Below are 14,294 nucleotides of genomic sequence, written 5' to 3'. Positions count from 1 at the left end.
CATGAGGTTTTTGGACCTCGGGTTGTGGAGCTCTCTAAATGTTAGGCTTTGCTACATTTTATTTGTTATGAATCTGTCAGCCTAGTATCATGAAAGTGACTTTAAATCAGTGACAACCCTTTGGCTGATTGTAGAAAGGTAAAAATGTCAGATGACATCTTAAACACTTAATATTGTTGCACATACTTAAAGCTGTCTGAGACAGAGGCTGATGAAAAAGTTAGATTATTTAACCAAAGATGTTTTTAAACTGGTGATTAATTGTTAAATTCAAACTGAATTTTAAAGAGATTGTAAAATCAACCACACAATGTGACACATAACCCTTTATTTTAAAAAGAACACCAATGTTTTACAATTTCACACAAACTGGTTTTCATCTCTGAGACGCAGCACAACTGTGTTATGGTTGATGAGCTGATCCAGGTGAAACACTCAGTCATCTTTGTGCTCTTCCCTACCATCACCTTCAGGAATTGCAGCTTTGTTGGTTATGTCAGGCTTCTGGCAGATACTTTACTGATCCCAGGGAAATTTAAGTTCAAGATGAACTATATCCACACCACCTGTAGAAGAAAATGCATAGTTTCAAAATTTTGGCAAAAAGCTTGAACCACAAGTTTTAGACTGAACTTTAGATCAGAGGGGATACCAATCAGTCATGAATTTTCAGACTGGGGCGGTAATAAGACAATCATCATTTCTCAAAATACTTAAAATTTTTACGATTTTCAATTCTTACCCTAAGAGAGTCTGGAGATGTAGGGAGTGGGTCGAGTCAAGTCTGAAGAGACAAAAAACAAAAAGGTCAACACTGCTCCTGTACAGGGAAACTTTAAATCTTTTCTCACAGTTTGCTCAGAGGGGATACCAATCAGTCATGAATTTTCAGACTGGGGCGGTAATAGAAAACTCATCATTTCTGCTTAGGATTTGATAGTTTTGAAAAAAATCTATAATTAAAAACAAGGGTCTTTAATCTGTTCTTTTAATTCTGGTAATAAAAATAAGTCTTTACCTGTTGCAGATGAGTATGCACATCCAACGTGGGTCATTGGCAATCATTAAACCTGCAACAAATTGACAGTTAGTTCACCCAGTTGAGTCAGCGTGACAAAACAATTCTGTCTTGTGTGATCAGAGGGGATACCAATCAGTCATGAATTCTCAGACTGGGGCGGTAATAAGAAAATCATCATTTCTACTTCAGGATCTCAAAAAATAAATATGCATAGTCCACGAACTCACCTCAGTTCTCATCAGCCCTGTGTCACCATCTTATCTCTTCTTTCCAGATAAGAGAAACTGCCACATTTTTCATTTGTTGCCCAACATTTGAGGCTTTTACCAGGCAGCAGATCCTAATGGATACAGACAAGAAATGTTAACTAAGAGGTAACTGATCAAAGTGTTCCACTGTCACATGCAGCTTTAATTTAAAGCATTTATTTGACATTAGTTGAGCTAGTCTCTGCTTTGTATATTTCAGAATAGGCATGTTTCATTAAATGCACCAAATTTGTTTCCATTCAGACTGTTGGTAACCCCAACGAGTCGTCCCCTTCTGGCCTTGGTAACACCAGTGGGTTCACCTTTTCAGGTTCTGGTATTAACACAAGGCGTAAGACGTGTGCAGGTGTCATCATGATGGAAACATGCACCCGACAATCTTAGAGGTTGTTACCACAATCATGAAGTTGGTCATTTCAATTAGATCTTATTTTACTCAGCCGATGGAGTGACTTACCATGGCAAACATCAGTTGATGAAACATCTGCCTAGTCAGAACCCACCCACTTAGAAACCTGTAAGGAAGCACAAGTGGTCAGAACTTTGTACAAAACTAAAGTTTTACATCAAATTTACACTTTCACTGATGTCAGATTCCATTTCTCAGCAGCAGTTCAGACGAACGAGATTCCAAAGTTATCTCATCATTTTCAGCGAGTTCTAGGCCATGTCCACACGTAGCCGGGTATTTTGGAAACTGCTTATATTTTTATACGTTAAGCCCTGTCATCCACACGAAACCGCAGCTTTTTGTCTCTGAAACAGATGTTTTCTGAAAACTCTGGTTTAATGTGCATACAGTTTTCCATTCATCACAGCTGAATGATGGAGGTTCAAAACTCTGCCCATTATGGGTTTGGCATGCTTCGACATGAACTCACTGGCAGATTTCCCAGTTGCGTGTGAATGGAAGCATTTTTAAGAAAAAATGAGGGAGAATACTTTATTTTGAAATACCCTGCTACATGTGGACAAAGCCAAACACTAAGGGGGGAGTATGAAAGCTGGTGCATGCTTACCTTCAGTGCAGGCAAATCATGCTTCCCAGCCTATGGTGTCACTCATTTCGGCAAACATCTGTAGCTGCCCGATTCAGGAAGCTGTTAAGGGGAGAAAAAAAAAGTTAGGGCTGAGCCAAAACTGACCTAAAATTCTGTATCAAATTCTCATCAGCACTGATGTCAGATTCTATAACTCAACAGCAGTTCAGACGAGCGAGATTCTAAGATCAGCTCATCATTCTCAGTGTATAAGGGCCTTAAGGATGCTTAACTGTGCCACTGATGGTTGCTTACCTTCAGGTTGAGGCAAATCATTCTGCAGAGGCCTTTCAACCTGTTGAATGCAACGAAACATAAAAATTGGAAGTGGATATTAAAGTGTAAAAAATAAATGACACATTTCAAAATGCAGCTGCTCAGCTGTTCGTGTCGTTTCACATCGGTTCAAAGTGAGCTAAGTATAATCATCATTGAAACTGCATTAAAAAGTTTCAGGTTTACCACAAGAAAAAAAAATCTTACCCAAGACACTTCTTCTCATGTCCATCTTCACACCATCCACCCAAAAAGAGCTGCACTTTAAAAAAGCAAAGAGTTCAGTGTGATTCTAATATGAATATGTATCGCATTGCCCCTGAAATGTTTGATCAGGGCTTTGGTGACAAATTGCCATCTGACATAAGTCGTCCAAGTGTTTGATGGGTATTACCCCATTTCATCCTTTCAAACAGTCAGAAGCACACTTCTTGTCCAACCCTTAAACTGGAGCAAGAGTGAAGCAGCCAGTTAAGGCCAAGAAATTTACGCATTATGAGACTCACCTTGAGATTACTTCCCAGCATCCTTCCAATGGTAAATCAACCGCCCATCTGGCAGAGAAACACAAAATGTAAGTCACATGCTGAAAAATATATATATTGGCTATGCATTTGAGGGTAGTCAGATTAAAGGCTGACATCATTTGAATCAGGCATATGCTTGTCATTAATTGTAATCATCACACTACCTCTCCACTACTAATGAATCAACTCCACCTCAGTCACTCACCTTGTGATACAGGCTGGCTGCCATGGGTAGTTCATCAAGTTTACAGGGCAGGTCAACCTAAGAAATAAAAGCTGTTCAATAAAAAAATCTCAATACAAGCACGCAACTTGAATATTTGTAGGGCTGATCAGACTAAAATCCTAGCATCAGAAATGTCAGATATATGCTTGTCTTTGAATTCATCAAATGAGGCCCTTTAAGAGTTGCACTGATTAAACTACAGAGCTTTCTCACCTGCTAGTGTACTTTGTCTTTCATCCTTCAAGAAGAGAGGATAAAATTAATTTAGCATAGCTAACTTTAGCCAGTGACCAGTGATTAATCATACTGCCTTAAGACTAATGTGCCACTCAGAATCTGGTAAAGGGGTTTCTTCAAAGGCTGATTCAGTAAGAGAGAGTTCAGAGATTCATCACTGCAGCACTCAGCTCTTTTGCACCAGATAGATAAGTTTAGTACAAAACACATAAAGCAATTACCTTGAAAGTCACCAGCATTGACATGTTCCTATAAAATTAAAAAGAAAAACAATTAAAGGGTGCAAGAAAATTCAACAGGCTCATTCCTAGAACTTTATGCCACTCAGTATTTTTAGAGATTGTTTCCTCAATTGGTTTCAGTGAGAGAGTTCAAATGTAACATCACAGTAGCTGAGATTTCATGTGCACATGTACTGCCCTCAAGTTTAACTTTAATCATGCCAAATCCTATACTAGGAAGAACCACATAGTCCTGGGTCTTACCTTTGCAGCACAAAGTTTTGCATCTTTTCTTCCAACTTGGTCCCCAGCTAGAGGAAAAAAAGAATAGAATATAACATTACTGCTGCATCATGTTCTGCTAATAGGTCAACCCCCTCTAGCCGGCGAACACGTGATCAGTCGGTGCAGTGTGCTTACGACGGATCCAGTTAGGAAGATAAGTGACTCCACAAATGCGTCTCAATCAGAAAAATAAATTGCAATCACAGTCATTCAGGACAGGTCTGTGAAAAGTTTCATCATTCAGAGACGCTGCAGGCAGTCACATGAAGCTAGCTATGGCCGTTTTAAAAGTTCTACTTATCACATTTGGAATGCATAAAAAACACAAAATGGTCCGTGCATAACCAAGATAGCACATAGTTTTAGTTATTCAGATTGATACTGAAGTGATAGACTATTGATTTGCTGGCAGATGGTTAAGGATGCAACCAGTTTTGGTAAGTGCGACTCTGGCTATTTCACACATGAGCCGCTAGCTTAGGGACCACTGAGCTTGTTAGCAGGTTTTAAAAATGCTTAAACTCAGAACAAGTTGATTGTGCTGCACGATAAATATCACTCTAAAAATAATTATCAAACAATGAGTGATTTCAGTCAGTTAGTCTTAGAAACAGTTGGGTATGTCTTACCTTGAGCAGTTGTGAAGAGGAAGTGGAAGAAGCAAACGGTCCTCCTGGCTTTTATGTCCCACCCGGTCCCGCCACAGTGGCTCCTCCTTTCCGGTAGGAACTCCCGTTAACGACATCACTCTCTGCACATAGGCATGAGCTTCAGAAAAAAATACGTTTAAAAAGAATAGAAAAAAATTACAACGAGAAATTATCAAAAATTTCTTTAAAAAGGGACCCTTTCTACTCAACTAAATCCAATTTGAAGAGTGTGCAGACTGTATACGTCATTTCCGCCATGGTAAAGCAGTACTTGTTTTAGGCACAGGGTGGCAGCAAAGATGACACTGATGGCATTGCTTGTTGAGGACATTAGAGATGGGATTTATGGCTCATTTATTCCAGTGTCGGGCATAACTTCAGCAACCTTCAGCAAACAAAAGAAGGAGGATAGTCTCAAAGTAGGAAGGTATTCTGTGTGCCTACATGTTGCCTGAAGACTCACTCATTACATGTAAGTCCCACAACAGAGTACAACACAAATAACATCCATGCAAAGAGTGATAAAGGATAATTTTACTTTCATTGTCTAATTTTTCACTTTAAAGCTGCTTGTATCGTCAAAGCAACATTTCACCTTTCATATCACATGACTAGCCTTTCCCATTAGTCTCATTAATCTCATTAACCACGAATCAATGACACTTAAATCATGAAAGATCTATATGATATCACGTAAAATAATAAAAATAAATGAAGACAAAGCGTTTGCAATAAATTAATTCTTTATTAACCCAGGAATGTGCTTCTTTTAAATCATGAAGCTTTATTTGGGATACAAAAAAATCTCTTGAAAATATATAATACATATTTATATTATGACAATCATAATTTACAATTAAAACAGGATTTACACCTTTTCAGTCTAATTACGAAGTACATTTGTGGCAATAAAAAAAAACAGATACACTGCAGTTAATATGAAGTTAAACCATATCTATTGTAAGAGTGTCATATTTTATTCAGCATAGGTAAAGAACTAACATTAAAAAATCTTCTACATCAGTCACCACTGACTGTTTCCGAAAGTTGCATTAGCTCTTAAGTTTGGGCATATAAACTTTTATTTTCAACTGAGAATTTCTTGAAGAAATATTTTGTACAGCTGCACGAGTGACATATACAAACATACAGTTATTTCTATTTCAGTGCTGGTTTATATTTAAGCTGTAACTTGTTCACTTCCTTTTTTGTCTCAGGGGAATCTCAGTCATCATTCTGCTCTGTCCCTCAGGTTAACTACCTTCACCAGAACACACAGTGAGGGTAAAACACCTTCTCAGCATGGACTCCATTTATAAGTGATTTTGTATTTCTGCTCACGCTGGAAAGCTCAGTTTAAGTGGTTTTATCTTTTATCTCTTCCAGATAGAAGTGCACAAGTATGTATACCTGTACAGTTTTACGGTACATTGATGACATCTCAAATACTTCCACGTCATTCACTGCGACTGAATACTGATTAACCAACAAAACATAATAAATGGCACTGATTAACATACAGAAATAAATATTATCACATCTTCAAGTCCACTGATCAGTCATAGCTGTACGGTTGGAAAATTCCACTCCTTTGGTTACACGTCCACACTTTACTTGGGTCATAGTGCTAAACCACAGGGAGGAAAGATTATTGTGCACCTAGCTCTTAATAGTGGACCTGATTTAAGAGGTTGAGCCGTTCAGACATTTTTGCAATGCAGACTTAAAGTGGGAAATCAGCTGCATTGTACAAAGGAGCCAGTAGCAGCTGCACTCAGTCACACAAAGACCAGATTTTTCCAATAACACTAGTCCCAGTGACTTCAAGGTAAAATCAACAGCTTGGCTGCAATAGTTCATGAAAAATAACTAATCAATAAATGTGCACCACAATGTTACAGAACAATAAACCTTATAATGAGTAATCGAGACTCAGTAACCTACATGAATAATTAATAAGGCTGTATGTTTGACTCAAACGTGTGACTTAGAGGTCCACCTTGAGCCAAATTGTCCATCACAATTAAATAGTTATGATTTAAATAAGAAAAATACTGGTTCAAGATTCTGCAATAGTGGTTTTGTTAATGCAGCTTTCCTGGTCTACCGGAACTCAGCTAACACAGCGCTGTGCTGCTCTTTCTTCTTCGAAGCAGGAGAAGAAGACTGCGGTGAGGATGATGTCACAGATGTGAGCGTGACGCTGTAGAGGTTGGCGATGAACGCCTCCCAGCCACGACGAAAGGCTCGGTCCAAGGCCTGGTGGAAGAAGGATGGGAGGGTTAATCATTTCTGATGATAACACAGTAATGGTTAACCCCAGAATGAACAGAAGAAAGCGAGATACAGACTTTTGATTTCATCAGTGCTTCCTTTCTACAACATGGGTATACCATAAGCATAAAAAAGAGGACAAAGCAAACAATAGCTTTCCCTGTGTAAATCCATAGCTTTTTAGTGCCTGACTGCTTTCAAGGTCGTATAACATACCTCTGTTATACTATCTGGGCCATGGGTCAAGATAGAACATCAAAGAACATGTTGGTTGATTTTTTTTTCTCAGGAAGTTTCATTACTCTTATATTTTTTTAATCAAGTTTGTTGCTCAGACTCCTACAGTGTTTTTTTTTTACCAGACTGACTGATCAGAGGAGGAAAGTTGAGAAGAAACAAAACAACGACCGAGTGTCTGCTTCAAATCAATGCACAAATCAGTTCAGGCGTGGACTGAACAAACAGACCAGAAAGATCTTTACTGGTGTTCACTGGTAGGTCAAATGTGTGTCAGGCGTTATGCTTTAGTCCACCTGCACAGTATTTCAGGGCCCATTAACGCGGTATTTTGGCTTCATGAAAAGCTACAGGTGCATTGTCCATTTTGATAAACCATAATAGACCACTGCAGAATAACTGCTTCATGTGGGTTTGAATGAACATTATCACAAACTGTTCAACACGTGTTTAGCCCGTGCTCCATCACTCTCCCATTTGGCTTTCTTATGCTCTTCTGTCCTTTTTCTTTTTGACCGTCCAGCTCTAGAGTCTGCCATTACAACAAAATTAATCACAGAAATCATTTCCAGCGGAGAAAAACATACATTTCTCTTCTCGCTGCTAAACTTTGCAGACCAGTGTGTTGTTGTCACTTCAGATAAATCAATCCTGTCCTGTCTGACCCGATCAGGAAGCTAAAAAAAAGCATCTAAAAATAACCTATTTTGGCTCAGATAATCTCATTTTAAGTTTTGGATAATGGTCAGGCATATATCTCGAAGTGAGACTTTTTCAAGATCACTTTGACACTCAACCTAGGTTTAAGTCAGGACCAAGCCTTAAGATGATTCAGATCCTCATTCATGAGTTAGGATGAGAGCTAAAAGCTACCATCATTATGCTAACTCTCTTAAAAAGACAATTTGCTCACGGTGATTTTTGATGTGAAAAAAGCAGAGAAACCATGGTCCAAAAAAGTTTTCTAAGTAATTACCCTCTTGAAGCTACTAGTGTGTGCACAAAGGGACCAACCCCTGGACGTTGCCACCCTTTGAGCCATGCAGCAAGTGTGGCTAAAGGTGCTAAGAATGTGGGTCTTGTGACTTGTGAATTCCTTTGCTTTTCTCTGTCGTGACACTTCATACAACTACCTTGAAAGTTACCAAGTTACAACTTCAAAGTTAAATACTGGTTTTAGGAAAGCTATTACATTTACTGCTTTATAGAGGCTATTATGTTGTGTTGATACATCTACATAAATAAGGTCTCAGTGGACATAAATGCTGATTTTAAAAAAGCTGATTTAATTCCTTTCTGAAATACTTTTGCTTCAAAGCCCACATTATAGAAACAAGTGATTTTGTCAGCATGTAGAAATTGTTGCAAATGGCTGTATACACATCAATATGTTATCTATATACTGATAACTCATTTTCTTTGGTGAAGTTGTCCTCTGTTAACAACAGGTCAGACTGCAGCCTAAGACAGGAGCTGATTGGCTAAGAGTCGTGGAATGTTTTTATGGCGTGGTTTAGGAGGCGGGTCAACACTGGCATACTCGGTTCCACTGATCAAAGGACGTGATATAGGAGGCACAGGAATGTCAAGTTAATGCACATGTTTGAATGGGAGCAAAAATTTTAAGAGGTCTTTGAATCATGTGAGCGAACACGCAGTGCTCCCACCACGCTCATGGTTAACTGCTAACACTCGATTGTTCGATCTCTGCTCTGGTTTTACTTTTCATGTAGTCACATGTGACGCAAAGGAAAAATCCTATCAGAGGAAGTTATCTAATAAGTTGGTGACATGCACCAGTGGCTGCCGTACCTTGACCCTTCATGGAAGTCTGTAATTAAGAAGATAGTTTCCATGGTGATTAATAGCCCTGTGTGCAGTCAGTGAAGGATGATGTGAGAGAACTTTAGCCCTCTGTTCACAAACCCTGTGGACACAGTTATGTAACCTTGTGAGGCTTAAATTTTAACCAGGTTGGGAAGAGCTGAATGGAATTTATGATAATGTGGGAAAGAAAAAGCAGCAGCTAATTTTCTGTAACAAAGAACAGGAAGTGCTTCTAATTTCTATCTCTACTTTTGCTTCTTTTTACCTTTCTGTAAGTCTTCATCGAGTTCCTCTTCAACATCTTCATTCCTTCTTCTTGCTCTCTCCTCATCTTCCTCTCCTCCTCTTCCTCCTCTTCTCTCCCCCTCTTCTTGTCTCTGATCAGGACCTGGTCATCCTCATCCTCTTGAACTGTGAAGTGAACAAGTGCTGGATCCTTCCCTTGCCCATCCTTTTCTTCCTCTTCCTTCATTTTCTGGAGTTTCTCCAGCTCCATCTCCATCATTTCTCTGGAGTTCTCCAGAACATCTGGGTCAGACGGACTCTCTGTGACCAAACCAGGTGTCTTACTGTGGGTTGTATCCTCCTCTGCTTTACCCTCCTTCTGCTTCCTCCTGGAGCTTCTCCTCCACCTGCTGCTACGGCGGCCGGTATTCCTCTGAAGGAGGGTCTTCCCGTCGTCCTCCATCATCCCTTCAATAAAGTCAAATGCATCTCCTTCATCAGTTGCATTTTCCCTCTGATCTGCCTCTGAAATGTCCTTTCCCTCGGTCACACACCATGTCCCCTGTTCCTCCCCTTCTGCAGCCACCTCAGGCTCGTCCAGGCGCCCGTAAAAACCACTCGCTTTGTCGAGAAACTTTGGTGCCCTGATGGAGCTCCTCACAGAGCTTTTCCTAGAACTCTTACCGATCGTCATCTTTTCAGTTTTTCCTTCTTGATGGTCTTGTAGTCTTGTATTTTGCAACCTCTGAAAGTTAAGAAGCAAGAGAGATTAGAGTTTAATTCTGTTACATAACACTTCCCTAAACCTTACCCTTTTTGGGTCTCCTTCTGTTGCACTCTGTTCTAATCATTTAATGAAGCTCCCAGAGAATTTTGCACAAGCCTCATTTCAAACAGGTGACAGACAGAATAAAGAGAAACACATCAGTGTCTCTGTTGTGGATTTGACCTCGGTGTATGTGTGTTTGTGCTGCAGGTCACAGTCAGTGTTATCAGGGTTGTGATGATAACTAAAGTTAAAGACGCCATGTTCTTCAGACTAAAGACAAACATACACATGCACACACTGATTCAGACTTTGACACTGACATAACCAGCTGAATCCTGTACATCAGCAACAATCCTAGACTTGGTATCAACCCTTGATCTCTCAATGTCAACCCTGCCTCATGTTAGCTCATGAGTAAGATGGTTAGACCACTTCAGGATCAGACTGATCAGTTTTCATGAGTAATAAAGAGACGATATCACAACCAGCAGGAGTGAACCACTTTCTGTCACTGAATGGGTGTTAAAAAGAAAACTACCTTGGGTTTTTAACCCCTGAGAGAATTGTGTGGTTGGATTTAGTAATAAATTCCTGTTAAATCCTTTTAATTCAACCTTACATAAGATGATGAGTCTTCACATGTTCTACATCACTATTTTAGAAGGGACAAACATGTTTATAAGTTTGCTTCATTGCTTATTTATTTTGTACCACTTGTCTATTTGACTCTACAGCTTTTATTAAAATTTGACAGAACTGTAGATCTGTCCCTGCAATAACAAAATCTAAGAAGACAGAACCATTTTTTTGTCTATTTTAACCCTATTTTGCAGAGCGTATCATATCTTTAACATGAGTTTCAAAAACCCCCATCTCATCAACACAATTAATAGTTTCCTGAAAAATTTTCAAGAAGTTGGAAGAATCACATCTTAGTTATTACTCATTTTTAAAAATAATAATTTTCTGCATTGGAAGAACATATTCACTAAAATCTTTGCTGAAACAGTTTCCAAACTCATCTCAATGGTCCTGCTTCACAGGGTTACTTTTTTTTTTTTTTTTCTTACAATATTTTATTGTGTTTTCCATTTTACTTCAGAAAATATGTGTCAATGATTAATTCATAAAGCTTAAATTTAGAATAACCCCTGAAAAGAACAATAAATAAATAAATAAATAGATACAAAATCATGCTAATTTCTATAAACTTTAAATCTACACAGTGGACTGTTCACATCAAGTGGCACAGAACAGTTTGCTCATGCCCTGTCTCACAAAAGTTAGACAGCAGGATCGATACCATGAGATGGACTAGATCTTCCTCTTATCTGAGCTTCAACCCCCAGATAAAGTCTCTCTGGGTATGTCAAAAATGCAAGAAAGCTAAATGTTAGCGATAAACTCTTTGTATAAATAGGGCATAAGCACATAAATGTGTATATGCTCACATGTTAATATGATTCTCAAACCTGCTGAAACTGAAAATAGCAGCCAGTTTGGTTGGCTAAGCAGAAAGACAAAACAGAAAACATTCAGCCTGCCGGTGCAAAGGTCAAATATCTGCCTGTTAGCACCTCTAAAGCTCCCTCATTATTATTTTCTTACCAGCTTAATAATGTAACATGGAAAAATATTAGGTTTTGGTTTTACAGGTGGTGTCTGACATTACTCACTACTAACTCTATGATTCCCATGTTGAGTTCAGAGTGTTTTACTTTAGTTAACCCTGAAGAAAAGAAAAAAGAAGCTCACCTAACACTTTCCACCTGTTGTTAAACCAGATAAGAAGAGAGCTGATTGTAGCTCAAATGTTAAGTCTCTTCTCAGTGTCTATGCAAGAGGAATTAATCAAGTATTCTCCAGGATAAAATGTGCTGAGTTATTCCTCTTTGAGAGCAAATCTGTTTTTCTATCAACTCATTTGAACGCCTATCTACAACCTTTTCAGAAAGTAAATAAAGCATGCCAGGATGGTCGTATGTTACCTTGTAATCTTGCTTGTTTGAAACTAAAGTAGATAGATGTATTTTATAATGAATCCTGCTTTTAGATGTTAAATCAAACGATAGCACAATCAGATGGAGGCAAATGTCATTCTAGGACTTTGGTCTATTTTAATTGACATCATTAAAGTTAGCCTCCTGAAGTCATTATGATAACAACAGTGGCACAAAAGTATAGGTAGTATCTTACATAACAGGTCAAAAAGACTAAACAATATGGTATAATTGATTATTTAAGAGGAGGTTCATTAAAAAAGATATAGTGGGAAGAGATTTACAGCAGACAGAGGACATGCTTCCCAACACAAGTCTATAAAATGTAGAGCATAATAACAAGCAGGGGGAATCATAAAAACTGTTCTTTTTATCTCTTTTATCCTTTTCTGTTCTACCAGAGGTGTTATTGTTTGCGCTTCAAGTAACTTATTCCAAATATCATTCTTCTTTAATATATAAGTAAAACTAAAAGCTCATCAAGTGACAAGAGTTGGAAACTAGCGATAGCTATGATCTCTATGTGTGAAGCATCAGTTACTTTGGCTGTTTGAAACAGGCAGAAGTTATACTATGTACTTTACACATTACTGTCTAATATGATTAGTTTCATAAAATTATTAAATTAAAAAGACACAAAAGTAGCAATAAGTAAGAAAGAGAGAAAAGTTATTTGTTGTAGTAAGCTGTTGTTCATACCTGGTTTTCTCTCTGTGGTCTCCTTCTCTTCTGATTGTGTCGACAAGCACCGTGAGCAAAACCTCCTGTGTGTGACTGAGTGAGTGTGTGAGTGAATGACTGAGAGCTCGAGGTACTCCCTTCACACATACACACACACAACGTCATACTCCCACCCTGCCCCAACCTGCAGCTCTGTCGTCACTAAAGCAAACACACACACACACACACGCACACGCACACACACACACACACACACACACACACACACACACACACTGCAAAGCACTATGACTGTGAAGGACCCTTTGTCCCTCAGCCTCTCTCTGTAGCCAACCTCGAACACACCCCTGACTTTCCAACTTTCCAACCTTTGACACAAATATGAGACACTGGTATAAATATATATCATAATTTGAAAGTATCATGCTGTGGTATCAGGTGTTTTCAATCAATAACCTATAGTTATCAGGTAAGCTTGCAGAATTCAGACACTGGAGCTCAAATTCATTTATAACCTTCAAGACTGAGCACAATCCACAACATGAGTTAATCTCCACCGTCTGTCACACACTGCAGTGGCTAAAACACCTGATAATGTGCCCTCCTGGTTGGAAAAACGCACTCATCTGTCCTCTTGGCTGGTAAAAAATAATTAACTGCCGTCTTGGGAGACAAAAAAGCAGTTGGATGCATGAGCAGACAGCTTGTCTTGTTCAACAATGCGCAAAAAAACGTAGCCAAAACTTGCGCTAAAGTGCCTGCTTGAGAGACTTAGCGTGCTAAAGTGCCCGCTTGGGAGACAAAACATGCGCTAGAGTAGGGGTCACCAACCTTTTTGAGAGAGAGGGCTACCTCATGGGAAATGAGTGGCATGAAGGGCTACATGTCTGATAAAAAACCTTTGGAACAAAATTGCACGGACCACTTTTTAATAACATTAATCATAGAAGAAGTAGTAATGCTATGTGAAGAGACTGCTCACAGGTCAAATGTTGATTATTTCACAATTATTATTAATGATTTACAGAACAACAATGTTAGGAAGGAGCTCCATTGTGGCCAGTGCTGTGGGTCTTACGGGCACAATGTTGGTGTCCCCTGCGCAAGAGTGACTGCTTGAGAGCCGTAATGTTCTAAAGTCCCCACTTGGGAGCCAAACCCACACACTTAAGTTCCTGCTCGGGAGCCAAAAAAATCATGCCTAAGTGACTGCTTAAAGGTCAAAATGTGCGCTAAAGTGCCTGCCCAGGAACCAAAAACACGCGCTAGGGTGCCGTCCTTCCCAGTCTTGTACCAGTTTTCATGTAAACGCCACAGAATGTGTGCTGTATCGAGATGAACCAAACTCATCCGCTTGGTCGAAACGGGGCTTAGGTGTATCTTTGTCCTGTTAGGTAAGCGTCACAGTCACTTGTTTTACAGAAAACAAAACTTTTATACAAACATCAAGACAGTGACAAAACAAATTTAACTGTGACATTACAAATTCTACTGATGAGTCTACTGATTCGGGATGAGTACCTTTCACA

General features: G+C 39.1%; 1 protein-coding gene, 1 long non-coding RNA gene and 6 other non-coding genes across 11 annotated transcripts; all 8 read right to left on the bottom strand.

The window, feature by feature from the left end:
* Window positions 1–320: 320 nt before the first annotated feature.
* Window positions 321–4,775, bottom strand: LOC141784116 (uncharacterized). 4 transcript variants are annotated; one of them, XR_012597416.1, is made up of 14 exons: window positions 4,732–4,775; window positions 4,082–4,128; window positions 3,818–3,845; window positions 3,573–3,597; window positions 3,339–3,395; window positions 3,113–3,160; window positions 2,814–2,868; window positions 2,586–2,625; window positions 2,310–2,390; window positions 1,748–1,805; window positions 1,249–1,361; window positions 1,019–1,070; window positions 743–784; window positions 321–566 (listed from the first exon to the last, which is right to left on the bottom strand). It is a non-coding gene; the product is annotated as an uncharacterized LOC141784116 (long non-coding RNA). The 4 variants fall into 4 exon arrangements; XR_012597419.1 differs by having other exon boundaries at window positions 2,814–2,863; window positions 4,732–4,774; XR_012597418.1 differs by lacking the exon at window positions 3,573–3,597 and having other exon boundaries at window positions 2,814–2,863; window positions 4,732–4,746.
* LOC141784602 (small nucleolar RNA SNORD31) lies at window positions 636–708 on the bottom strand. Its single transcript, XR_012597455.1, has one exon. It is a non-coding gene; the product is annotated as a small nucleolar RNA SNORD31 (small nucleolar RNA).
* On the bottom strand, window positions 849–927 carry LOC141784606 (small nucleolar RNA SNORD31). Its single transcript, XR_012597458.1, has one exon. It is a non-coding gene; the product is annotated as a small nucleolar RNA SNORD31 (small nucleolar RNA).
* LOC141784603 (small nucleolar RNA SNORD31) lies at window positions 1,132–1,207 on the bottom strand. Its single transcript, XR_012597456.1, has one exon. It is a non-coding gene; the product is annotated as a small nucleolar RNA SNORD31 (small nucleolar RNA).
* LOC141784607 (small nucleolar RNA SNORD22) lies at window positions 1,525–1,651 on the bottom strand. The gene has a single exon (XR_012597459.1). It is a non-coding gene; the product is annotated as a small nucleolar RNA SNORD22 (small nucleolar RNA).
* LOC141784601 (small nucleolar RNA SNORD30) lies at window positions 1,875–1,942 on the bottom strand. The gene has a single exon (XR_012597454.1). It is a non-coding gene; the product is annotated as a small nucleolar RNA SNORD30 (small nucleolar RNA).
* On the bottom strand, window positions 2,703–2,767 carry LOC141784600 (small nucleolar RNA SNORD29). Its single transcript, XR_012597453.1, has one exon. It is a non-coding gene; the product is annotated as a small nucleolar RNA SNORD29 (small nucleolar RNA).
* A 2,076-nt stretch (window positions 4,776–6,851) lies between the features above and the next one.
* LOC141784454 (uncharacterized) lies at window positions 6,852–12,850 on the bottom strand. The gene is made up of 3 exons (XM_074662294.1): window positions 12,784–12,850; window positions 9,356–10,060; window positions 6,852–7,011 (listed from the first exon to the last, which is right to left on the bottom strand). The coding sequence occupies exons 2-3, from the start codon at window positions 10,007–10,009 to the stop codon at window positions 6,856–6,858; spliced, it is 810 nt and encodes a 269-aa protein (XP_074518395.1). The 5' UTR covers window positions 10,010–10,060; window positions 12,784–12,850; the 3' UTR covers window positions 6,852–6,855.
* Between the last annotated feature and the right edge of the window lie 1,444 nt (window positions 12,851–14,294).

The sequence above is a fragment of the Halichoeres trimaculatus genome, unplaced genomic scaffold (genome assembly GCF_033239565.1).
Source record: "Halichoeres trimaculatus isolate MK-OKI-2021-1 unplaced genomic scaffold, fHalTri1.1 fHalTri1_scaffold_22, whole genome shotgun sequence".
Taxonomy (NCBI): domain Eukaryota; kingdom Metazoa; phylum Chordata; class Actinopteri; order Labriformes; family Labridae; genus Halichoeres; species Halichoeres trimaculatus.
This window is presented reverse-complemented; position numbering and strand designations above follow the sequence as displayed.